We start from the raw sequence: 25336 nt of genomic DNA on the forward strand, positions 1-25336 counted from the left end.
TACAATTGTGAGTTTTTAAATTCGTCTGTAACGAATCGCATAACGAATCATGTAACGAATACGCGTGATGCCACCGTGACATTGCGATTGTAACAGTCGCTTTATGCGATTGACATAGAAATAGAATTGCATTAGACACAGGATTTAACAGTGGTTGACACTTTTCTTCGGTATAGTAGCGAGAGAATTGGGGTTGGTCGACATTAATTTTGCTTTGTTTGAATTGTTGCTGTCGTCACTGCGACTGACAGACAAACACGTAGCAACACTTCCTTAACGAGCCGATATTGTTCAAAAGGAGTCAAGTGCTCTTTTCTTTGCTCCTGGTAGTCGATTTATTTATTTTTAATAACGTGAAAGGGTAGTAGAAAAAGTGCGATTATGCGCGAAAATAAAACAGAACGTTACGTACAAAGCGAATAATACAATTGCAACTTTAAATGTAACAGAAAATAAACTATGTCTTTTTGAATTTTCATCAATGTGTATTTTGAAATTAAAATTATTTACATTATTAAAAGAAATAAGATATACGTTTCAATGTAATTTTGAAATTTAAAATTAGATAATTTTCTGCATTTTTACTATTATAGCGATAAATTGCAAGAATTCTAATTGCATTTTTAATAAACAGGACACAAAAAAGATATTGATTTTTATTACTTTTCAAACATTCAAGCCATAGTTACTTTCAAGACGTAGTTTTTTTATGTTAGTTGATAAGGCAGTTTTCTACAACAGTTTGCTAATACGGTATAGGATAAAATATAATTTTGTGAATATATTTTATATCTGCATTACTTTATTATTGTTTGCATTTTACTAAATTGATGTTAATTTTTTTTCTTTTATTTAACTGCTTGGTTGTATTTTCTGCTTTACCGATACATTTGCTACGTTATCTGCGAGTACTTTTTTATAGTAGTTCTGTGACCAGCTACCGGTACGTTATTTTCTCTCATGGTTGATAGATGGCGAAAAGAGAAAGAAATTTGTTCCTTGATTATTTTCTTAATTTTACTTTAGTAATATAAGTGTAATTATTATAAGATTATCATATCATATTTCAAAAATGATTCAGGACAAGAATTTATTTCAAATTTTTTTATCGATATTTTTTCTATAACTAAATTTAAAAAATTTTAAATATTGTAATGTGTATATTTGACTTAAAATACGCGTAAAATACTATTAGTACGTATTTTATGTAAAAAATATCTATATAAAAATATTTAAATTTTTATTATTAGTTTTATCTTGGAAAATTGAAAAATCTTTATTTATATTAAAAATAGAAAAACAAGAAATATTATTGATTTTAAAGATGCAATATATTTTTGCGAGTTACGAAATGTTCCATATTTAGCTCTGCAATGCAGTTCTTTGTTGAAAGAAGAAAAAAGAAAAGTGTTTGTCGAGATAGATATTTTTCGCGATAGATATAGCGATGACCTAATTTCGGCTAGTTTCGCGAAAATTTTATTTCTTTTTTGTGATATTCCGTTGATAATTCTCTATTATTATACGTGGAAGTTGGATAATTCAAAAAATGATTAGGATGATAATCACAATAAAACGATATTTTTTTAGCAGAAATAATTACAAAAATGTTACTTTTAATTAATTAAATTTATTACAACTATTTATTATTATTGTTGAAAAAAAGGATCTTGGATAAGTTTTCTTGTATCTGTTGTATTAAGTTTTGGTTAATTTATTTGATCCTTTTTGATTGACTTTTTTCATAATCTCGTATTTTTCGTCTGCAGTATATTGCATATTTCCATGCAAATCAGCAGGCTTTTTTTATAAATAATTATTTCAAAAATAATTGTTGATAATCTCTGTACACAAAATCGTTATATTTTATTTCACGTTCTTGAAATTTATTATTTATATTAAAATATGAAATGTCAAAGTGTTAAATATATTAGTTAAATATCGGTTTTGATACTTTAAATGGGAGAAACTTTTTTTTATTAGCATATTAGTATATTTTCTTTCGTTATATTTTATATAAAATTGACATCTGCTGTTAAAAAATAAATTAAATAGTTTCATAACGATAGAGTTTACTCTTTGCAAACACACTGATCGGAAGTATAGAAATCGCAGAGTAGAATAGAAGCTCATGGTCTTTAGCTTAGTTGCTTATTGAGAGTCGCTCGTTGAAAGCCTTCTCCCATCGCAATCATCATCGCTGTGGTATTGTCTGAAGCACCGGAAATGCCCTCGCCGGAAGAACCATCCTAGTAGTCCCAGTATGAGCCACGCGCGATGTCGCACGGTCCCCTCCTGTCACCACGTGGGTCTTGGGCGCGTCCACGGTTCGTTCGTCCACACACGCATGAATGCTTGCGCGTTTCCACCCACGCAAATAAGCATTCACGATACTCAGTGCGATCCCAGTATTACCGTTGCTGTCACGTTCGGCACACCCGATGCAATATGTAGGATTAAATAGCAAACGAACTCGTAAGATAGAAATGCTAATTACAAAGGATCAGTCGACGTCAGAATGGCTAGAATATTTTTCCTTGGTAGATAAGGTTTTTAATTGTATGTCGACTCTTTATGATTAGTTTTTAAATATTCTTTTAAAAATGGGTTAAACATTAAACATTAAATATCAAACTGTTTTTTTTAAATTAAAATTATAATTAAAATTATATCAATTGCAATATAAATATATGTATCTCGATTCTTAATCGTGGAATCGAACACTCGACGCGACGTGGTTTATCTTGCGTTTCTCATCGCGAAAGCGGTTGAAGATAGACAATCGTTTCCACGCGATTCACGATATCCTCGAGAAAAATCGCGCTCGTATCTGACAAGCGCAGACCGTTAGTCGTCGGGAAGGGGAGCTGCCATAAAATGTCTTGTCGTGAGTTAAGTTCGCGATTCGTATGCACGAAGTGTGCCGAACGTGACACATCCGATCGCGATTCTAACCGACGGAGTCTAACCGACCAAGTGAGACAACAGGGAAGCCTCTTCTCTTAAGCGTAAAAGCGATTAAAATCATTCAACATCGCATATCGCGATGACCAATATCATTAAAAACAATCTTCTCGAAAAGTTATTGTTGAAAAGAACTTTTTTCAAAACTCTGACTTCTATATTTTTACATCAAATTCCTATGTTTTTAATTAAAAACTAATTGTATGCCAATTTCAAATTATTCTTTGATATGAGTGAATCCATCTATCTTACAATACAGATATACAGGGTGCTTCCGCAACATACAGATCAGTAAGTCGGGTTGCCTATTTGCTTATCGGCAGGGGCATGCTTTACCGGCCGTGCAGAATAAGGTTAGATCGCAAGTCCGGCGGAAAATAAGGCAAAAGAAATTTGAGTTTTACCATTCTGGTATAGTGTAAGATGCAATAATATATATATAATAAAATATATATACAATTATATATAATAATTTATTAATTATATATAATATAATAAAATATATATATATAATAGGAGTTGTTCAATAATAGAAATATTAATAACAACATAATAATAAAATTAGTAAACATTAAACAATTATTAAACAAATAACACAATTTACAAAATAAATATAAATAATATTTTTTTAATAAATAAATAAATAATAAAGGTTATTAATAATAAGGTTATTAATAATTAACAATTAAAGATTAATAAATTAAATAATTTTTTTATTTAAATAATAATAAATGTTATATAATAATAAATGTTTATAATAAATGTTCAATTAAACTACCATCTTCTTCTAAACATAACAGTATTCTGCGCATAAAATTTTCTCGCACTCTATTTAATATGGCAGGAGTGATTTCTGCGCATGCGTTTTGTATTTTATTTTTCAAATCTTCTTGATTTGCTGGCAAAGTTTCGTAAACTTTATTTTTTAAATATCCCCACACAAAAAAGTCCATGGGCGTAAGATCTGGAGACCGTGGTGGCCACTCCTGAGGACCATGAAGCCCGATCCATCTCCGCGGAAATTTTCTATTAAGAATTGTTCTCGCTATAAGAGATGTGTGAGCGGGATGTCCATCTTGTTGGAAAATCATTTCTAGCCTATTGGCTAGTGGCACATTTTCCAAAAGCTCGTCGAGTCGGTGGAGAAGAAATTGCGAATAATAATGTGCATTTACATTTCCTTCTACAAATTCAGGGCCGATGACGTGATCTCCTACGATTCCGAGCCACACATTTACTGTCCACCTGCCCTGAAAATTGTGTTCCTTTACACAATGTGGATTCTGCTCTGCATAATGATGCTCATTATGGCGATTTATCTGCCCATGACTTCCGAAAATTGCTTCATCGGTCCACAAAATGTTTTTTAAAAAAATGTCATTTTTGGCATCATTAAAATCCACCTGCAGAAATTGAATAATTTAGTACAAAGTTGACGATGTAAGTTGATAAATGGTAACAATATGTCTGGTATATTATAAAATAATAAAAGAATAAAAAATTTAACTTACGTGATCAATAATCCATTCACAGAAATTTAAACGTCGTGGCATATCAGTAGGTACAAGTTTCTGTGTCGTATGCTTTTTGAATGGATGCAAACCCAGCGAATGTTTTATTATTTTATGAACCGTAATGTGGTTCATGTTTAGATCCGCAGCAATAGCTCTTGTGCTTGTGTGAGGATTTCTGACAACAGCTTGTTGAATTGCATCAATTGTCTCCTGATTTCGTTGTGGAACATGGAGCGGCTTGCGAGATTTACGAAATTGTCCATTTGTTCTTAACCTTTCTTCAAGGCAATGAAAAAAACCATGGTTTGGGTGGCGTCTGTCCGGAAACTTTCGAGCGTAAAGTGCAGCTGCTTGTCTTTGATTCTTTTGACACTCGCCGTAAATAAGAATCATGTCTGTTAATTCGTCAAACGAATAGTGATTTTGTTCCGGTTCCATTATGTAACTCAATTTTTAACGCGTTTTAACTTGTACATATAATTCACGTCAAATTCTGTCAAACGGAATGCGATCAGGACATAAGGAATACAGAAAGAGAAACAATCGAACAAACAATTGTAACAGTTCGTTTGTTTGTTTGAAGAATTAACACATGATTTTTATTTACGGCGAGTGCCAAAAGAATAAAAGACAATCAGCTGCACTTTATGTTCGAAAGTTTCTGAACAGACGCCACCCAAACCACGGTTTTTTTCACCGCCTTTACGAAAGACTAAAAACAAATGGACAATTTTGTTAATTTCGCAGGTTGATCCATGTTCCGCAGGGAAATCAGGAGACAATTGATGCAGTTCAACAAACTCTTATCAGAAATATTCATACAACCACGAGAGCAATTGCCGCAGATCTAGACATAATCCACATTACGGTTCACAAAATAATTAAACATTTGCTGATTTGGCATCTATTCAAAAAAACATACTACACACAAACTTCTACCTGCTAATATGCCACAATGTTTAAATTTTCGTGAATGGGTTATTGATCACGTAAATTTGTTTAAATTTTTTATTCTTTTATTATTTTATAATATACCTGACACATTACCATTTATTAATTTGCATCGTCAATTTTATACTAAATTATTCTGCAAGTAGATTTTAATGATGCCAAAAATGACATCTTTATAAAAAATATTTTATGGACTGATAAAGCAATTTTTGGAAGTCATGGACACATAAACCGTCATAATGAGCATCACTATGCAGAGCACAATCCACATTGTGTAAAAGAACACAATTTTCAAAGTAGGTGGACTGTAAATGTGTGGCTCGGAATCGTAGGAGATCACGTCATCGGCCCTGAATTTATCGAAGGAAATGTGGATGCACAATATTATTCACAATTTCTTCTCTATTGACTCGACGAGCTTTTGGAAGATGTGCCACTAGCTAATAAACTAGAAATGGTTTTCCAACAGGATGGACATCCCGCTCACACGTCTCTTGTAGCGAGAATAATTTTAAATAAAAAATTTCCGGGAAGATGGATCGGACTTCATAGTCCTCAGTGTGGCCACCACGGTCTCCGGATCTTACGCCCATGGATTTTTTCGTGTGGAGCTTTTTAAAAAATAAAATATATGAAACTACTAGCAAATTAAGAAGATTTGCAAAATAGAATACGAAACGCATGTGCAGAAAACAACTCTTGCCACATTAAATAGAGTGAGAAGAAGAGAGAGAGAGAAAATTTCATACGCAGAATCACGTTATGCTTAGAAGAAGCTGGTAATTTAATAGAACATTTGTTATAAGCATGTTTTAAATAAAAAAATATTATTTATCTTTATTTTGTAAATTGTGTTATTTGTTTAATAATTGTTTAATGTTTACTAATTTTATTATTATGTTGTTATTAATATTTCTATTATTAAACAACTCCTATTATATATATATTATTGAATCTTACACTATACCAGAATGGTAAAACTCAAATATCTTTTGCCTTATTTTCCGCCGGACTTGCGATCTAACCTTATTCTGCACGGCCGGTAAAGCATGCCCCTGCCGATAAGCAAATAGGCAACCCGACTTACTGATCTGTATGTTGCGGAAGCACCCTGTACATATAATTTATTTCTATTTATGGAGTATAAATTTGAAATTTAAATATCTTTCGAAATATCACGAATTATTTATAATTTGTTTCCAGAATTCTTAATTATTATACTCTGAATCTGAGTTTTATATCTTGTTGACGAAGAAAGCAGTGACTTTTGTCACATTACAATGCATCTTTCGATGCGCCGCCATAAATAATTCATATAATTAGAACCGCGTTGACAAATCTGGAAATGCATGCTTGTTAGCACATGGAAAATGCTTTCTACTTTGTTTCTTATAGGTAGCAGGGTGGAATTAAGATCGCGTCGTACATCACCTAGTTTGCGCCTGCGACCCTAATCTCGCCATTGTTTCGCGAGAATTATTTCGCGCTCGCAGCGGAGATGGATAATTGCATCTCGCTGTCGACGTGCGTGGGAAAGCGTTAATGATTTCCACGGGTGACTTCACGAATAACATTGCTTCGTTCGTGATCGCCTCGTTTCGAAAAGAAAAAAGTAAAAAATTTATTTTCCGTCAACGTTTTATGTTTATTCTAGAATTATATGAGATGTAAATATAATTAGTCCAGCAAAGGAGAAAATCGAGCGCTGTGAAAATTTGACACAAACTATTTAGCAACGTGTTTAATTTGCTCGTTGGTTTTGGAAAGACACTTTCGTTGTGATTTAATACTTACTATTGTAATTATCAAGAGATTCTTAAGGAACAAATAGATAATCTTGGACGATTTGCTTTTTCACGCTGTCGACTATTGCACGCGCTCGACTTACAATTAATTGTTGAGGCAAATTGAACCGCAGGAAGTCGTCTTTGTATTGTTTTATCTTACATCGTGCATAACGTCACGGAAGTTTTTACCGGTCAATTTGTATCATTTAATTACTCATTGTGATATTTAATTGCTTTCTTATAACATCATTTTTTTTTATTTGGACAGTTATATAGATGATATTAATTTCTGCGACTATATTCTACGAAATTAATATTTTTGTTGTTGTCAATTTTTGTCTTTTTTTGTTGGTCGCAGAATCGCGCCATATGGCGCGCTTTCAATTTTGAAGATAGAGATGGAATTTCACATTTCTATGCAATTTTTCAGTTATGCAAATCCAAAGCAGAAGTTTTCTAAATCCCACTGCTTCTAACTGAAATTGCGTTACATGTAGAAATAATATGTAGATATTGCGGAAACGCTGTAGATATTTCGATTTCCAGGCTGAATATTGAATAGAAATTTATGTTTGCTCTCAGAAATGCAGCGTACATAATACATTCACAATGTCGCACAATACCTTGCGCGCAGACAGTTTCCAGAACTACCGTATATTTCCTCGCGAATAAAATTCTCTTTTTGAAACATAATTCTTCGCAATTATATTAAATAATTGCTTCAATATCTGTCACAGATACAAAATACTTATCGATAAGAGCACTTTTATTCAAATCATCGGCAAGCGTCTTTCAAGCCTTACTTTCGTCTAACGGAGCAGCATAAAATCGACTCGATTCGGAGCGCCGCGCGCGATTATACGCGATTTGAAAAATAGAATCGTCTTCGTAATCTCCTGACTCTCGAGTCTTCTTCCCGTCATCATCGCCCCTCCTCAAACCATACAATGATTTCGCACGAGCCGATTGGCGCAGCGAACTAATGCGGCGGAATCCTCCTCATCGAAAGAGTCCTCCTCGGCGCCGGATGCGATAAAACGGCTCGTCGTCGTCGTCATACTCGTCGTCGTCCTCCGGCGCGGCACCGATATAAGTGCGTTCACGCCGTTCGTCGGACGGACGTTTGCGAGAGCGGCGCGGATAAAAGTTGGCGAAGTGTGCTAGGTCATTGCTTTTCAGCGACCGAGTCGAGTGATTCGTCACAGTCGTCGTGATACACGCACCTTAAGCGGTCGACTTCTTTTCGCATCGTTCGTCGAGATCTCATCGCGACTCGTCATCGGGACGATTTATTCGGCGAATCGTCTACGCGAGAGAACTAATTCGCTTTTCGAGAAAAGAAACATTACGTTCGGAATTATAAAATGTTGTGGTGCGGGACGTAAGTCTGTTTTCTATCTCGTTTTATATCACGATTCTGTGTGGACCGAAAGGGTTGAAAGGATTTCATTAGAGATGAAGACGTGTGAAGACGCTGAGACACTGACGTACATGTTTACGAATCGATTGGATAGAAAATAGTTATATCGGCGCGAATTTATAGCAATTGACTGATGGTTTGGCACATCCCGAGGGAGTGGTCGTGTTGTTTGACGTTGACGCGTCGATAAGGCGTGTTTAATTGAGGGGAAAGAGGTGTCCCACTTGTGCTGGACCGTTACTATTCTGTACAACACGGGAGTGTATCGTTGCAACTGTAAACGTGACGAAAGAGTTCCGCATTGGGGGCGATTATCACTCGATCGCGTGATTGTCAGCGCGGCGCTAGGATGAGTCGTAAGAAAGTGTGGAATTCTATTGTACGACGGAAGAAGAAAAATCATTTGGATTTGAACTTCAGAGATGAGTCTCCTCCTTTGGGCAATGTTTGTAAGTCGGAAATCGCATTGTTTCTTTAGGGAAGAACCTTGGTTATTGACTCTTTGCTCTGATGAGTGCAATTTGGATCAATAATTACCAGATCTCAGATCTCAGAACTAAAGATTTATCGAATTATTTAGTTTTTGACAGATTTTTTTTAATGCTAAACTTTTAATACTTTAAATGCTAAAGATTAAGTTTGTATTTTTTTATGATGCCACAGAGACATTGAGACATTGTAATTTCCGCACTGTTACGATTGCAGAAAAATTATTACTTAAAGGATATGACATACATATATTTAAAAGTTTATAATAATATTGTTATATTTTTTATCGCAAATTTACATGCGGACAAATTAAAGTGCACAAACGTTTAAAATATAAAACTTGAAAATATTATTTATTTTAAAATACAAAGGTTCTTCTTTAAAAAATATACGCTACACAGCTGTCTTTACTTTGTTTTAATTTATATGAAGTCTTTGTTAACTTCAACTGCTACCACAAATACTTTGTTCCTATTATTTTTAATTAACTCGCTTCGCGCTTTGTTTCTATAATAGCGCAGCTTAGCTACGCAAAACGTTGGTAGGAATTCAGGGTCTTTTTGCGGAAATGAAAACCACAACTTGTTTGTCTCACGTCATTAAATACGTCGAATGCGCGCGATGGATGTGCGCGCTGTGACTTCACGTGGCATTTTATCATTTGTAAAATGTCGGATTCTTCAGATTTACCACGCAACCGCGCAACATATTATTCATTAACCGCATAAACTATGATAAAACTGTTCAAAATCTTTTGTATCTAGAATTTTCTTTCTTGTTATCTTTTCTATTCCGCACTTTTTTCTGTTCCGATCAAATACTGTATTCAAATCGTGTTATTTTGTATTGTCCAATGCCGGTTTATCTCACATAACTTCACTCTTTGCTTTATCGAAATGTAATTTAAACAAAAGAACTATCGCCGCAATTTTTAATACGGATTTTTAATTAGGAAACCGATCAGAGAGAGAGAGATATAACACATTATACCTCTTTTTATTTTCTATAAAATATTTTTTTACGCATTTCTTGACGTTACGTGTGACGTCTTTTGCAACCAAAACTCCACGATCAAGAGAAAAGTCAGGACTGGCGGCATCTGCTGAAACATCGCGCGAGAACGACACCATATAAAGCAGAAGAAAAATATGACTGGTCGAGAAGCGATAGTTTGCAAGAACGAAGAGAGAAATAGAAAAAGGAAAACAAGTGTTAAACCATAATATAAGATAAGATTTATTCTCTTCAGCAGCTCGGTAATCTAGTGAAACTGGTATAAAATTGTAGTCGGAGCGAGTTAGGAAGAGCGTTATTGCGTTTCACAGGCGATGAGTGTCTCGGAAAAGAGTGAGCAGAAAAAAAGAGGAGGAAATAGGACGGAAAAATCAGGAATAGCGCGGTACTGCAGAGAAATATCCAGTAACGGGAAGGAAAATACAGATAATGCTGCGGAGAAGCCAGTATTGCACATACGCAAGCGCTTAATTGTATTTCATCGATTGCATTGACGTTTCTTATCTCTTTTTTTTTATGCGGAATCACTGCTAATACTGTCAAATCTCCCTCGAATTCTTCCTCGATTTGGAAGTAAAGGATGAATTATTTACCACGCTCTCGAAGCGAATTTACAATTTGAATCGTTTTGTTTCCATCATCCCCATGAATAGGGACAGGACGGACGAATAAAAAAAAAGAAAATGGCGCGACTACGTTGCTTCACCAGCGGACGATTTTAATTGAAACGTCCACACATTTAATTAAAAATCTGCCTGCTATGATTCCGACATGGAGTCGACTGTCCAGCGGGACTCGAATTCCTCACGCATAGTCAAATTGTATTTTGTGACTCTGTGATGAACACAATAAAAAAAAAAAAAACGTAATGAAGTGATGAGGATAATATTGTAAATTTCGAAATTAAATTCGCCTGTTGCGCAATATGTGATGCATAAAATGCGAAGTTAAAGTACGTGTGAAATTCGATTTTGAATTATGGGAAGCTATTATGATAAAAGGATCGGAGAATATTCGTACATATTTTCTGAATTTTTCCAAATCATCAGCAGACAGCAAACTCTATTGTCTATTAAATAAACCTATTTGAGAGTTTTGAATAATTTTGATGCACGGACATTCCGAAGGCACGGTAGTTAATAACACAGCGCGAAGGAAACGGTTACACGGATTAATTGGCGGAACGAATCCCGGCGAGGAGATATGGGCGCGGTATTACACGGATTGTTCCAAATACGGAACCGCGCGCATCGAACGATCATTTCAGCCTCTTTTTTCGCACGAAACTGAGATGCGCCTCGAAAGCGCGGAGTGTAATATCCGAAATGGCGGTCGAGTAATTCGCGGGAGTGAACGGCTGGCGGAGGATGAGACGACGCGGCGTCTCTTTCATGAGTAGACAAGAAGCCGCCGCCGGTTCTTGGTTTTTCCTAGTAAGTAGTTAATCGCCGCTGTCGCGGATCAGGTTGCCAATTGTTCCGGACAAGGTCGATGTTGGTAACATGTAAAGAAGAAGAGGCAACCCGAGGAGTGGCGGCTTACGCGTATGCTCTTTGTGTGCGATCTGGTAACGCGAATAATGATGTAAGGCGACTCCGCTCTCCCTCGGTTTTACGCGGTATAGTTACCTCGCATAATTGCGACTACCATTTTGCGTCTTGTTATTTAAGGGGGAATTGTCTCGGCCGATCTAATGCGCGATTCCATCTTCTGCGAGGGAAGTAGGTGAATTTCAGATTTGTTATATTTGCTTTACGATCCACACGCGATTTGAAAAGACGATTTAGGCATTTTATGCGCAATAAATTTCTCGTGGAATCATAATTTATGGCGCATCGCTCGCTGTACAATAATAAGACAATTAATAATTTATAATGCAATATCAATCGGATTTTCTGATTAAGGCTTTCATTAAACGAAAATTTCATACATATTTCATGTAGATTATTCCGTTTAAAGATACAGTGAAAACTTTGTGAGGTTCTCAATCGATTCGACGCAAAAAGTTAACGCATCGGTAATGAGTTTCTGATAAATTTTAAAATAATAAATAAGTATAACGGAATGTATAGAAATTCACAACAATAATTCGACTGCGTTCCGGTTATTTTTTTTTGCGATGCGGAATCATATTCTACAACATTAATAATTAGAAGCTACGACGCGCGCTGTCAGCTGGAGAACGAAAGCAATACCGGCTTTTGTCTCAGGAGTTCTTTCTTCTTCTGCCACCTTCTGCCCTTTGCGTTCTCCACTTTCGCGTAAACGCAATTCTTATATCTCCTTATCCACTCCTTCCTTCGCTTCTCTGCAATACTACGTATATGCAAATTTCTCCTCTGTAAGGTGAAATCTTGAGATGAGATGGATGCGCCAAAGCCAAAAGGCGAGAAAATGAGCGAAGGACGAAAAGATCTCCTTACATGTTTCTTCGAATTTCTCAAATATGACACCAGCACGACTCGTCAGTATTCTTGGTATCAGATGAAAGAAGATTATGTCTTCAAGAGTATCTATAATTGTAAAACACTCGTTGTTTAATGTATTACAAGCATTAATTATAAACCATAATCTTGTTCGCTTACTTTCTATAAAACATTTGAACCAAATTATTAATAAAAAGGTAAACAATTTAAATAATATAACTTGAAAGATATATTTGATAATTTTATATGTTGGGAAATAGATAACAATTGAAAAAACAGTTGTGATTTTCGGTATTTTCTTCAACCAACATAATAATGATTGGAATTTATCCATCAATCCATTATAATCCGCTGAATCAATTTTGTTTTTGCTGGAGGAGCCAAATCGAGCACGGATTTGCCATAATGTTTTATGGCTCGTAGAACACTTTCTTTTTTTTTCGAACACATGAATGTCGCTTACCTCTTAAAAACCGAGACTGTTCAGTGGATCTCCGTACAATGATGTGCTTGCTCTGCGTGCGGTGGCTCGTAAGAACGGCACTCTAATTATACAACAGAAATGCTTACGTCTGATTCGTCAGATATGCTTGATCTGGCAAATTTTCGATCATCAAACACAATAGGTTAATAAAATAAATTTTGATGACGAGTCGTGCGCAATTCTTCGACGATCACGCGATACAACATCAGCAAATTTGTCCTTTTCGCAAAGTTTCTTTCATTAAACGATCAGCAATAAAATTGAAACACGTGTTTATTAAAATTCTTATTTTTATCTTAATACAGATAATCCCCCCTCTCTAAAAAACACACACAAATATGTATTATTTTAGAACCACGGGATAATTTAATAGAGGAACATGATTACTTAAAATTGTTTTGATGCATTGTTAAAATCACGTAATATTGTTAATAAGATAATCGAAAGAATTAATTGGAAATCCAATTTCCAATCGCGGAATTATCATGTCGACTAATGGTCCAGAGCTAAGTCCATCTAACTCCTCCTACGTTGTTGTATGAGTCAATCTCCTTGTACAGCAAGGAGGAACGCATCCGCCTATTCTATGCCGGAAATGCAGCGCGGTTAGCGAGTCAATAATCTTTCCTCATTACGAGCCGCGCCTTGCCGCCCCTTTCTTTTTTTTAAGATCCAAACGACTCGAGCTCGCTTTCTGTATTACTCTTCAACGAGTTTTAGAAACATTTATTTATGTTTATAAATATTTTGATTTATTATTTTATAATGTGAAATATAGAAATTTAAAGTTTTCAGTTAATTTAATTATTTTATTTAATTAATTTTATTCGAAAGCTAAAACTGACTATTAAATCTTATATTACTGGCTATAAAATTTATCGATGTTTTTAGCGTTCTACAATTTTGAATTGTAAAAAAATTCGAAATATTGACAAAATTAATTCCATTTAAGTTGAACATGCATACGCTACGTAATAGATTGATATTTTTTTAAAGCCTACTGAATGAGTCTGTATGACAATGCATTATGAAATCGTGAATGCAATGGAAAGCAAAAAGACAATAAAACTATATTTATAGATTTTGAAAGAAATTTATGGCGCGTTTACTAACGTAAATGTGTGTAATTGTGATTTGGAAATTGGCCGCACTTTCTCTTGTCCTTTTTCTAATAAAACAGCGCTCTGGCGCTCTGGCGCTCTGCCGATGACAGCCAGCATGTCGCGCAATCCAATCGATAACAATGCAACTAGATTTAACAGTGTGTCGCGATGTATCAATGCAGTCTAACTGTACATAATAGAAGTATAATATAGATTGATCGGTTTTGTTTATAGTTTGTTTAGATGTATTTATTTAAACACTATTTAGAAATTGTTGGAGTACGTAAAATTTACGACACAATAGTATCTTTTATTCCATTTATATTATCATTACATGTTTCAGATATTCATCATTAATATAGTATAAAATAATAATTTTGCTTTACTCGGAGTATTGTACAATTCAAAGAAAATTATGCTATGTATAATTTTACATTAAATAGATACAGGACACAAGTTTATCTTGAAAAATATGTAGGACAATCGGCGAAACTACTGCAGCGGTGCGCCAAAATTTACTTTCAACTCTCGAAGAACTAGGTTAAGTCTATTCATGATCTAGTAAATACGAATAAGCGTGTAATTTGGCGCGAGGCACGTGAATGTGTATATGTGTGCATATTTCAGCAGATTACGAGTAGTCACTATTCGATAGAGATGAATGGACCAGCATGTCTGTACCGAATACTCGTCTCCCATACAATGTACGTTGTTGCACACACGCGTTCGTAGTACAGATTCGTGTGTGAAGCGATAGAGTTACGGAAGTGTTTCCGTATTTTGTCGTCAGTCTTTATCTAGCCTTTTGATTGCAACAGTGGTTCTCAATTAATTAATCGCTGCTAATAATGTTCCACGCATGCTTAAATGTGTCTTTTTGCCTTATCAATGTCTTATGATTTTATCAATGCTTATTAAACACACGGCTACTTACTGAAATATTGAAAAATTATTGAAACCTGTTTAACGTAAATGTTTATGTTATTTTTTATTAACAAGTTTGACAATTTAAAAAATATATTATATGATATTTTTTTCTTTTAAAATACCTAAGTACTTACAAAAAAATTTTATTTAAGATGACGTTGTATTTATCATTAATTATCACAATTTTTTTATGCTTATTTATGCTTAACATTTTGTAGCTTTTTTTCAATGCAACAGCCAGATCTTTGCTTTTATGCATTTTATTGTTTTTATAATTTCGTAAGTTGGGATTTGTTATCGCAAATGTAATGTTTATATAGCGCCGTTATTGCGACGAGTTACCACACTGTCGAGAAAAGGGGATCAACACAGACATACTTTGGATTCGGAATTGTCGTCATTGCACGAGCATGATAAGAATCATCTTTTTGTGGAGTGTAAGTGTCGTCACGTAAATGGCCTTTTATAAAGCATTATTTTACAAAATGTTTATAATTTTAGAACAATTATATTAAATAAGAAAATTATCAGCATTTGTTACTTTTTGAATGCTTCCTCACGCGACTAGTCTTGAAATTGGTTATCCTATGTTTTTCTCTTTGATTATCACATCGACTGAATTATTGCTTTTCTGTTGGTTAAATTTATATGTTTAGATAGAACTTTCTTTTCTCTCTTTTCTCGATCATACCGAAAGATGGTAGAATGATTTTTCTGTTGTTTACGCGAGGAGATCGGTCGCCTGGAATCGGGCCAGCGTGGTATTTTTACGCTTTTCGTTGGTCGAATGAGACGGAAACTGTGCTGCAACGAAAGCCGCAATGTAGGACGATCTATGGTCGCCGTCGCGCGAGTCAACTGGAATTTCAGATCGGGAGCAAAGGGAGTTTTTCGATGCAGCTATGCGCGGTATATTGCGGCACTCGCACGCGCAAACTATGACCCATATTCGTAGACTATCCGTGAAATTGAAACGAGAAATGGGATGAGCATGGCCATACTCGCTTATTTATTCTGTGCGCAACGCAATATTTAAAATTACACCGGATTGAAAGGTGGATTATTGATTTCTCGATGTAAAGTTTTATTTGACAACGGCGTGACTCGATGTTGCATGAAACGAATTTCGCAGGCAATCTGGGTTTTCTTTATTTTTTGTAGTAGCCGCACAGTTAAATCATTCAATAGTTTTCTTTATTTACATACCATTCAGATGTTTTTTGTAACAGTGAATATATTTGCATCGTGTTGCTAAATATGTATAAAGCACAATTGAACATGTGAAACGCAATGTGCGGAGCACTGTTGCGACCAGCGTGTTTCTTTCATCACTCGTAGATTCTTGAGCTTGCTAAGCATGCGAGATCTCTTGAAGATCTTGTGCAGATTGGCACGGCGGAAGTAGACTGAGCGCGTGGAAATTGGCAGAGGTGCGCACTGAATGCGGCTTTCACCGGATTACGCAAAACGACGGTCGAGACTGTTCGAAATGCAGTCGAGAACGCGAAACAATGATCAAGAAACGCGAACAAGCTTAATTCACGGAGCAGGAGGAAAAATGTGCCCTAGTTTCCCAACCAGAAAAAGGCAAGCGGTGTGCAATTACAGAGGATATCCTTTGTACTTTCCGACTCGTTTCTCTTGTTCGCCAATTCTGTTGTTACTCGTACGAATATAAGGAGTAATGAATACAGAGCGAATATATATTTATTAATCTATTGTACATATGTTGTGATCGCGAACGAACCAGATTTTATTGCGTATTCGCTGTGAATAAATTATAAATAAAGATCAAAGCAATTGATTTGATTATAATTAACTTTAATTAATATTGCTAAATTAGCGAGTTGTTAATTCACTGAATATAATTTGCAGATTAGTTTGCAAATGAAAATCCAAGATTAATAATGAATAATTGATAATGATTAATTTTAATTAAGCATGTTACATATAGTAATTTTATTTCAAACAATATAGAATTAATATTTATGTAAAATTCTATTTTAAAAAGACGCTAAATTTGATTATATGTCATATAAAATTAATATTGCGCTATTTTGAGGAGCAAAAGAAATCATCTCGTGACACGTGTTGACCTGGTTTTGCTCTATGGCATTTAATTTCATTCGTGTCAACGACAAAAATGATTTCGTAGAAAAGCGATGACGAAATCACAAACGAAGAACGAACGGTGGGTCTTCCTGCTTTTGGAAGACATGAGAATTAATGTGAACAGAGTGACGCAATGAATATAAAGAGAGGCAATAGATTTCGCAAGAAACCGACGATCTCGTGATATTTCTTATTCAATCTCTTTTATTTTGAGTCTTCAACCGTTTTTCTCACCGTATTCTGATCGTTGCGCAACGTGAGAAGTGTTACCGACTTTAAAAGATTCTAGATAGTATAAAAACGACACGCAGAAACTGGAATTAACTGTAACGATTGTACAATAGTTATTCATCATAAAAAATACAGTGACACGCCTTCTGATGCGCAAAATTTACTTTTGCAAAAATTACACGATTCGCAGAGGTAATAAAAATGATTTTTTATATTCTTAGAAAACTCGCATTTTTATTATTATTATTTGACAAAACTAAAAATTTTAAGTTTGCAGTTTAGCATTACGTATCACATAACATCACATATGATTCAAGAAAATTTATTGTATAGTATGTTAATAATAATATGGTGTATCACGTGACATCTGAAGTAGATTATACAACAAAGTTTAAAATTTACAGTCAGAAATAAATTTTTAATAAAGTGGTTTTTTGTAGTCATTTTTTTTATTTTTATATTTTTGATTAAAACGTTTGCTCTCGTCATGCGGTTGGAGAATCTCTCTCTCTCTCTCTCTCGTCACAGCCCACGCTATGTTTTTAAGTTTGACAATACACTGCATATTTTCACTAAATAGACAGACTGAGCATGTTACACAATGTGTCATACATGTGTAACACTAGCAAAATATTTTTTCAAAGCAGGTTTTATTTATTTATTTGATTATATAACGAAAAATGCTGTCACACATATGTGGCGCCAGATTCTCAACAGAATCGGTGCGTCACATATAGATATGTGATAGCGGACGTGTTAAATTATGAATTGATGTGCAATGAAAAATTACGCTAATGTTCTTTTTTTCGATTGTAACGAACATTTATTTTTATCTTCAAAAAAGTATAAATATGATAGAAAATGATTTGCAATTATTTCATTAATTGCGAACTTGCTGTTCGGTGAACTGTTCATTAGAGCTTTAATGAAAAGCAACTTCACGCGAGAGATGAATCGCCGGTTTACGCACGCAATGAGCAAAAGTCAAAGGTGATTTAATTAGTAGCGACCTTATTTATCGTTGCTAACACTGGAAAATAGGCGTTGAATTTTGTGTGGGAGATATTATTGTTCTTAACAAGAGAACAACTGTCTATTGATCATTTAAAATGTGTGCATCGCGTTTTCCGAAATTAATAACTTTAATGAATTGTCAACTACATGCAGAAATTAATTTCACTGCTAAATGCGAAAACGGCATGAATGAAACACGGAATAAATGTAATTACAGAGAGAATAATGCAAAATAAGCAGTAACCGCGTGACAGACTTTATTCATGCGTCACTGTACTAAAATAATTTGTGATGTTATTTGACCTCATGTTTCTTTATATTGTTAATTTAATTTACATCATTGTTATAAATATATAATTATCGTATTTACTCAATGAAAAATATATCAACATATTTAACGTTTAATATCAATAAAAATACATTGGTCAAACTATCGACAGAAAAAACTGTATCTCGTAATCCTTTAATTTAGTGCCAATCTGCTGCGAAATGTCACAAACGAGCGCGGAATTGACCTGACAGATCAATGGATAGAAAGTAGATCTTAATTGGTAATTCCACATGTATATATTGGGTGAGTGCAAAAGTTTTGATGGGTTTTGTGATAGATGTCATATTTGATGCAGCTTTATGCAACACTGATAAATATGCTGATATGTTCAGGTTGGAAAAATTACGCTCTCAACTCTCAAGTTAAACAAGAATTGATTTGATTCCAGTTAGTTTCGTTGTTTTCAGTTAAAATTGAAAATGAGCATCGATAAAGTTCATTTACGTGTAATCATGATGTAGGAATTTTCAAGAGAAACAGGCATTTTAAATGCCGTAAAAAACATTTGCGACGTATTTGGAGAAAGATGGTTCGCAAAATTTAAACGAGGAGATTTTAATTTTGAAGATTACTTCAGTCGATGACGACATTATACGCAATTTAATGGATATTAATCCTCGAGTTTCGACACAAATAGTTGCTGAAAGGTTAAAAATTGGTAGATCGACCGCACTAAAATTATTTAGTCCATTTTTCTACAACGAAACCCATCAAAACTTTTGCACTCACCCAGTACATCCATGCAAACGCTCGCACGAGTGCATCGTTGCGCACGCTTGTACGCGATGCTGCCTCGCAGCCCGAACGAACGTGAACAAATACGTGTCCTGCCTTGTGAAAAGACGCGCGAAAAAGTCGCCGACAGTTTCTGGCAGATCGTAGGGTCAACGAAATTGATTTAATTGATGGGATTAGGCTCAGCCACTGAGCATCCGATCGTTCGTTATCGCGCATTCAATGATACCGCTTTCATTAACTTTTGTGTGAGATGCCTGCGGAGGGTGCGCGAACTCTCGAGGGAAGTTTAATCCCTACCAGTTTTCCTACGCGATTGGAACTAATCCGAGAAGTGCGTAAATATAGATGCTCTGATTAGATTCAGCTGGCAAATACCGAGGGTAGAATTTGCTTTCTTTCATTCAGCGATTCAACAAAATAGTTGTTCCGGCTGAAGAGAATAAATCTGATGAACGTTACAGTGATAACAAATATTTTCTTAGATTCAGCAATGCTGTCTTATTGGAAGTTATTCTGCGAGTTTAATTTATCGTGTCAACGTTTTAGCCGAATTTATGCGAGTTATTTCGAAGAAAGTCTTATATTTTTGAAAAAGGAAATGCGATCGCGAAGCACAGTTGCGTAATCGTTATTTTGATCGCGTTTTACTTGAGTTAGATTTAGAGATGAATAATCATTAATCATTATAAAACTAACATTTCTGATAAGATCTTTCTTTTTTTGTTGCAGGTGAGTTAAAGTCACAGTCCTTGCCAAGAGGATTTCCACCGCAAATAATAGTACAGGAGATTGATGATGAAGGTAAAGCCTAGTTAATCAGTCTACGAAGTTAATTAGTCGCTAATATCAATTTTACAATCAAGCGTGTTGCCAGGCCGCTTCCTGGAAATGTTAATTACAAGTGCGATTGTTCGAGAAACATAACCCCACCACGACCGTCGACGATCGTGGTAAGATCCGAAGGATTCAATTTGCCGGCGCGATTCAATGCGTATTTACGATTTTTCGTTGCATTGAAAGATAAAACTTTGCAATTTTTTCGCTTTGATTAAAAGCGGAGGAATTAAACGCAAATTTGATTCTGCGACTTTTTTAGAATTGACACAAAAAGACATATTTGTCAATTTATTATATTCCCTACATATGCAACAGCAAAAAATGCTGTTCCCCGATGAAATAATTTTACAATTGTTTCCAACGTTATTCCCAGGGTTGAAATAATTTTGCAGAAAAGTTTATTTTACGAATTATTTTTACGTATTGTTCATAAACGTAGCAGCATTTGGTATAACAAGCCTAGTTAAATCCACTGTTCCCTATTTTGCATATTGCACAAACCGCGCTGTCAATTGCAGTCCGCAAAAAAAAAACGAGCGCTAATTTCTCTCTTTGTCATGAGTTGCGAGGTCGACTCGGTCCATAGCGCAATTGTTAAAAAAGACCGGGGCATTTTTATTTTTCCGAGCCGCGGCAATTTAGCTGCAACCTTTGTTTTTATCAACGTTATAACCGAGTGATCCTTATTTCTCGGTTCGCCGGGTCGACAGATGCATTCGTCTCGCAGAAATATATCACCCGCGCGCTGGACACCCTGCGGCTGTTAATTATTCAAATTGCTGCATATGCGACCACCGCTCACGGACGCAGCTTGCTTGCAGCTTTGACTGACGACCGTGCACGTTTCCGGTCGCTCGACGCGTTACGTACGCGCTGACACGCATGAGTCTCGGACATGCAACGAATGTAGCATGTGCTTCTCCATCTTTGTTTCCACCTTCCTTTCAAATATCGGAGGTGCATCTTGTCCTTCGGCATTCGTACGTACGTCACGCGTCCTTCCATTCCAAGCTAATGTTCCTCTTATGTATAAGGTTATTCCTCCACTTTCCGTGATTACCTCATGATTTTCTACCGATCCACAATTAGATGCTTTTAAAAATCTACAATTAACACGTTCAAGGATCTTTAATATCTTTGGACTAGTTTTGTAAAACACTGAGAAATTGTTGGCACAAATAGAGAGAGAGAGAAAGAGAAAGATGATAATTTTTATCTAAGTAGATGAGTCTTAGTAAACATAGGTTACAAAAAATAATTAATTTTAACTCAAGGAAAGATATTAATTTTGAAAGAAATTGTATTATTTTAATAATGATAGTAAAAATCAACGTTACTGTCAATGTTATCGAAAAAGGATGCGTGTTATTTCCGGTAATATGTGGAAACGTGTAACGTTGTAATTTCAATCAAACACGTACAAAAACCGGAAGGATAGCGTTGTTAAAAGACACCGAGTGAACTTAGCAGGTGGTCTTCCTTTGCTTCCTTTGAAAGCTACGCCGCTTTCTCGCTGTTGTTTTCATTGAACTGTGTCCTTTCTTTCATCAGCTCACAAAAGAGGGTTTAGCTTCCTGTCTCCTTTCTTCTGCAATTACACTTTACAGGGTATATCGGATTTTTTCTTTTTATTAAGTGACGTTTTAATATTATGTATTATATTTTATGTAGCAAATTTTCTTTGCTTATTATCAATCTAATGGGAAATCAGAAATACTTTAATGTCACTTCTTTAACGATTTTGCTGCGTCATTATTTTATACATTAAATATTTCACGAAGCAGGTCGCGTGGCCAATTTCCTCAACGCGTTATGTTTCATGTATAACTTTTGCTTGCGCGAGGATTAGTTCCTGGCAAGCGGCCCGAGGAAATGCGGGCACGATTTCATTGATATAAGTTTCAAAACTGAGCTTTAACTTTACTGCCGTTCCTCGACGTTAAACAGGAAACGCTCTGTCTGCCAGCATTGTGTACTAATGTATACTAATATATATTTTAGAGATCGTTGCTTATTAAAATTATATATTCATATATATATTAAGTAAATGTAATAAATGTTAATTTACAAGTTAGTGTGAAACTTTTTAGTGTCAAATATTTCAAGTATTGTAAAGCTTTTCAAGTTTTTGAAGAAATTAATTTTAAAGGTATAACTATCAGATTTTCAAGATGAAATAATTTTGGACACTCACTGGCCGAGAGCAGATGTTATATTTTTCAAATAAAATACAAACGATTGCCCCATTTGTCCTCTCAGCTGGAACTTATTAAAAGCATCGAGCAGTCGGAGCGTTAGCACTTTGAATGGAGCGGGGAACTAGATTTGTATCAAGGTAAACAGATCAAGCAATGGGAACAAACAACGTGCAAGTTGTTCCGGCGAAATTGGAGAATTATCGACTGGCATGAATGTTCCATCTTCCACGTCATTACAAAGCGAAGACCTAGCGAACATTGTTAGCGCGTATTTATGATGCAGCATGGCTGAGAGCCAGGTTAATGCGTCAATATAATATGCCGTTTTCCGCGTTGCACGTTCGTCGGGACGCTTCGAAATGTATTGTGTATGCGCGGTGTAATGTGTACGTGTATATGTAGGTCGCCGTGCGCGAATGGGGATTTTGGAAATGGCTATGCTTTGCGGGTGCCGTTCATATTTCATAGCGCAGCCATTAGAGGTGGCGCATGTGCTTTCGCGGAAATTCCGTCTGGGTCCCGAAAGTCCGCGTATTCTCCGAGGAATTTATCTTCCCGGCGGTGTTTGTGCCGACAGTTCTTGCGCCCAATAACTAATAATCGCCCGTTATATTAATACGTTCTGGAAATATTGATCTCACGCTTACCTCACGCAACTTTTACTCCATTAACGATGTATGTGTGTACAGCATGCATGGCGTGTGTTCCGCTAAAACATCATAAAAGATCGATGTCGAGATAAATAATACACGAGGCGACATATTTATTAACAATAAAACTTAGCAACAGTAACAAAAGTGACAGAACCAAATGAAACTTTCTATTGAAGTAATTACGTATTTATTCACACTTCTAACGTGTTTTGTAGCAGAGGTGTTTTATTTGTAGGAAGTTGTAGGAAGCCATTGAAAAACTTAGCATTGTCTTGAACAATGTTTTTCCCATTATTAAAATATCGAACGAGGAAAGAGAGGTAACTTTGCCAGCGGGCTGACTACAAAAGTCGTGTTGAAAGAGCGTTTTACTTGGAAAAGAAGTTTACTCGGGTCAAAAGTAATAAGGCATCTCATTATGACAACGACGGATCGTAAAATTTCTAGAAAATATTATTCTGCAGCAAGAGAGCATTGCTTGAATGATTTCAATCTCGCGTTTTCTAAAGCATCTTATTTTTTGGTTGCCTCCAACACAAACAGGAATATTTGCAATATCTTTTGCACACAGCGATGCAAACGCAGTTGGTATCCAATCTTATTATGTAAAATTTTAAATAATCATGTTAAAGATTTCTCGTATTCGAAATATTTTGTTACTATTTTCTAATAATTGAATTCATATTTTATTTTCCATGTTAAATTTGGATTTGAATACTTCCACTACTCGGTAAAAGAAATGAAAACTACGTGTAGAATGCATGTAAAGAAGTATCTGATTCTTTCGAAATTCTATCAGATATCTCTTGTGTCCCGTGTTGAGCGCATATGTAGCCGACGTTCCGCAGAAAAGTCTTTCCAAGTGAAAAGTTCAGCATGCACTTTCCGTGGGAAAGTGCAGGCGGTAGTGTCGCAATGCAAACATATTTTCGTGTTGGGATCCCATTACAGTTGACGCTTGCTGCATTACAACGATAAGAAGATCGGAAAAGTAATCTTCGGAAATTGGTAAAGTTACTTGAATGGGGATTCTTTCACTCTCGACCTCATTTATCAGGGAGTATCGCAACGGTTCGAGAAACGAACTCTGCTCCATTTACCGGTTGATTTTTCTCTCTCAAATTAATCGAAAGTTCGTGGACAGTTAGATAACTAATGTATACGATATCGCGTTTGGATCGATCATTTTTTTTCCATCTAATTTCCCGTGGAACTAATCGTTTTATGTACGGCAATATCCTTCGAGCAATTTTATATTTTGTGATACTTTATTATCAAAAAAATATTTTTTGTACGAATTGAAGATTTTCGAATTATGGACATTATTTTATGTGAAAAAAGTGTGTTATCTATACAATAATGGATGATAGTGAGGAATTTTTGCTTGAACAAATTTTCAAGCTTTTCATATATTCACGGAACAACGGGAGTCTTTGCGACACTCTCGACGGCGCAGCATCCGCAGCGCTAAAAATAATTCGTTCTGTAACCGTAGCACCGGTTCACTCACGTGTTTGCTGGCGTGTCTGCTTACATCGTGCGCGAAGAGGCGCGCGAAAGACGAGAAAAAGAAGCAGCGTAAGTAATAAGGGGGATGTGAAGTCGGTTGGTAGGTAAAGTGCATGACAGCGTCGATCCATGCGGGTTCGGTGATAAACGACGGCTCGTCTGCTCGACCTATGAGCATGTCACAAAATACACGTTGCTCTAAAGTAGTGAATGAGTATTTCTTGTTTTCTACATGTGATTTTTAGATACTTGCAAAAATTGATAAAATCGAATTTAATGAAACATTTAATACAAAACATTTCTGTAAAGTTGATTGCAGAATATGTTATTAAGTTCAAAGAGTTTGTGCATTTAATAACGCAGCGTTTTAATGCAATTATGCATTATAATTTGCATTATGCAAATTTCTACGTATTTATTATTGCTTGTCTTTCAGTTTTGAATTGAATTTAATAACGATATTCATTTTTAATAAATTGGAGAATTTAAATTTTGAGACTTTTATATATGTAGCTCTCTCATTAGCTGCCGAATAAATTGTCTAATTATAGTATTGCTACATAATTTTAATAGAATAAATAATGTATCTAAAAACAAATTATTTGTCATCTTAATTAACTAAATACACAGAAAT

General features: G+C 35.3%; 1 protein-coding gene, 1 long non-coding RNA gene and 1 pseudogene across 11 annotated transcripts in view; 2 read left to right on the forward strand and 1 right to left on the reverse strand.

Annotated features, from left to right (window-relative positions):
• raskol (Ras GTPase-activating protein raskol) overlaps positions 1 to 25336 on the forward strand; it is a 270162-nt gene that overhangs the window by 138502 nt on the left and 106324 nt on the right. For 3 of the 9 annotated variants that reach the window (XM_067355454.1, XM_012360327.2, XM_067355451.1), the window contains 2 exons: positions 15400 to 15516; positions 20235 to 20306. The exons of 2 other annotated variants lie outside the window; for them this stretch is intronic. In XM_067355454.1, coding sequence (XP_067211555.1) covers positions 15400 to 15516; positions 20235 to 20306 — 189 coding nt within the window. Of the gene's footprint in view, positions 1 to 8337; positions 9086 to 15399; positions 15517 to 20234; positions 20307 to 25336 lie in introns of those variants that run through there. 4 more of the 9 variants (XM_067355452.1, XM_067355453.1, XM_012360330.2 and 1 more) reach the window with 3 other exon arrangements.
• Positions 5218 to 6962, forward strand: LOC136999984 (uncharacterized; annotated as a pseudogene).
• The window catches only part of LOC137000012 (uncharacterized), a 58483-nt gene continuing 45327 nt past the window's right edge, over positions 12181 to 25336 (reverse strand). Inside the window, exons 3-5 of one of the 2 annotated variants that reach the window (XR_010890329.1) lie at positions 13029 to 13110; positions 12563 to 12652; positions 12181 to 12478 (exon numbers count right to left, since the gene is read on the reverse strand). This is a non-coding gene — a long non-coding RNA (uncharacterized lncRNA). Of the gene's footprint in view, positions 12653 to 13028; positions 13111 to 25336 lie in introns of both variants that reach the window. The other variant, XR_010890328.1, reaches the window with a different exon arrangement.

This window comes from Linepithema humile, chromosome 5 (assembly GCF_040581485.1).
Source record: "Linepithema humile isolate Giens D197 chromosome 5, Lhum_UNIL_v1.0, whole genome shotgun sequence".
NCBI classification, from domain to species: domain Eukaryota; kingdom Metazoa; phylum Arthropoda; class Insecta; order Hymenoptera; family Formicidae; genus Linepithema; species Linepithema humile.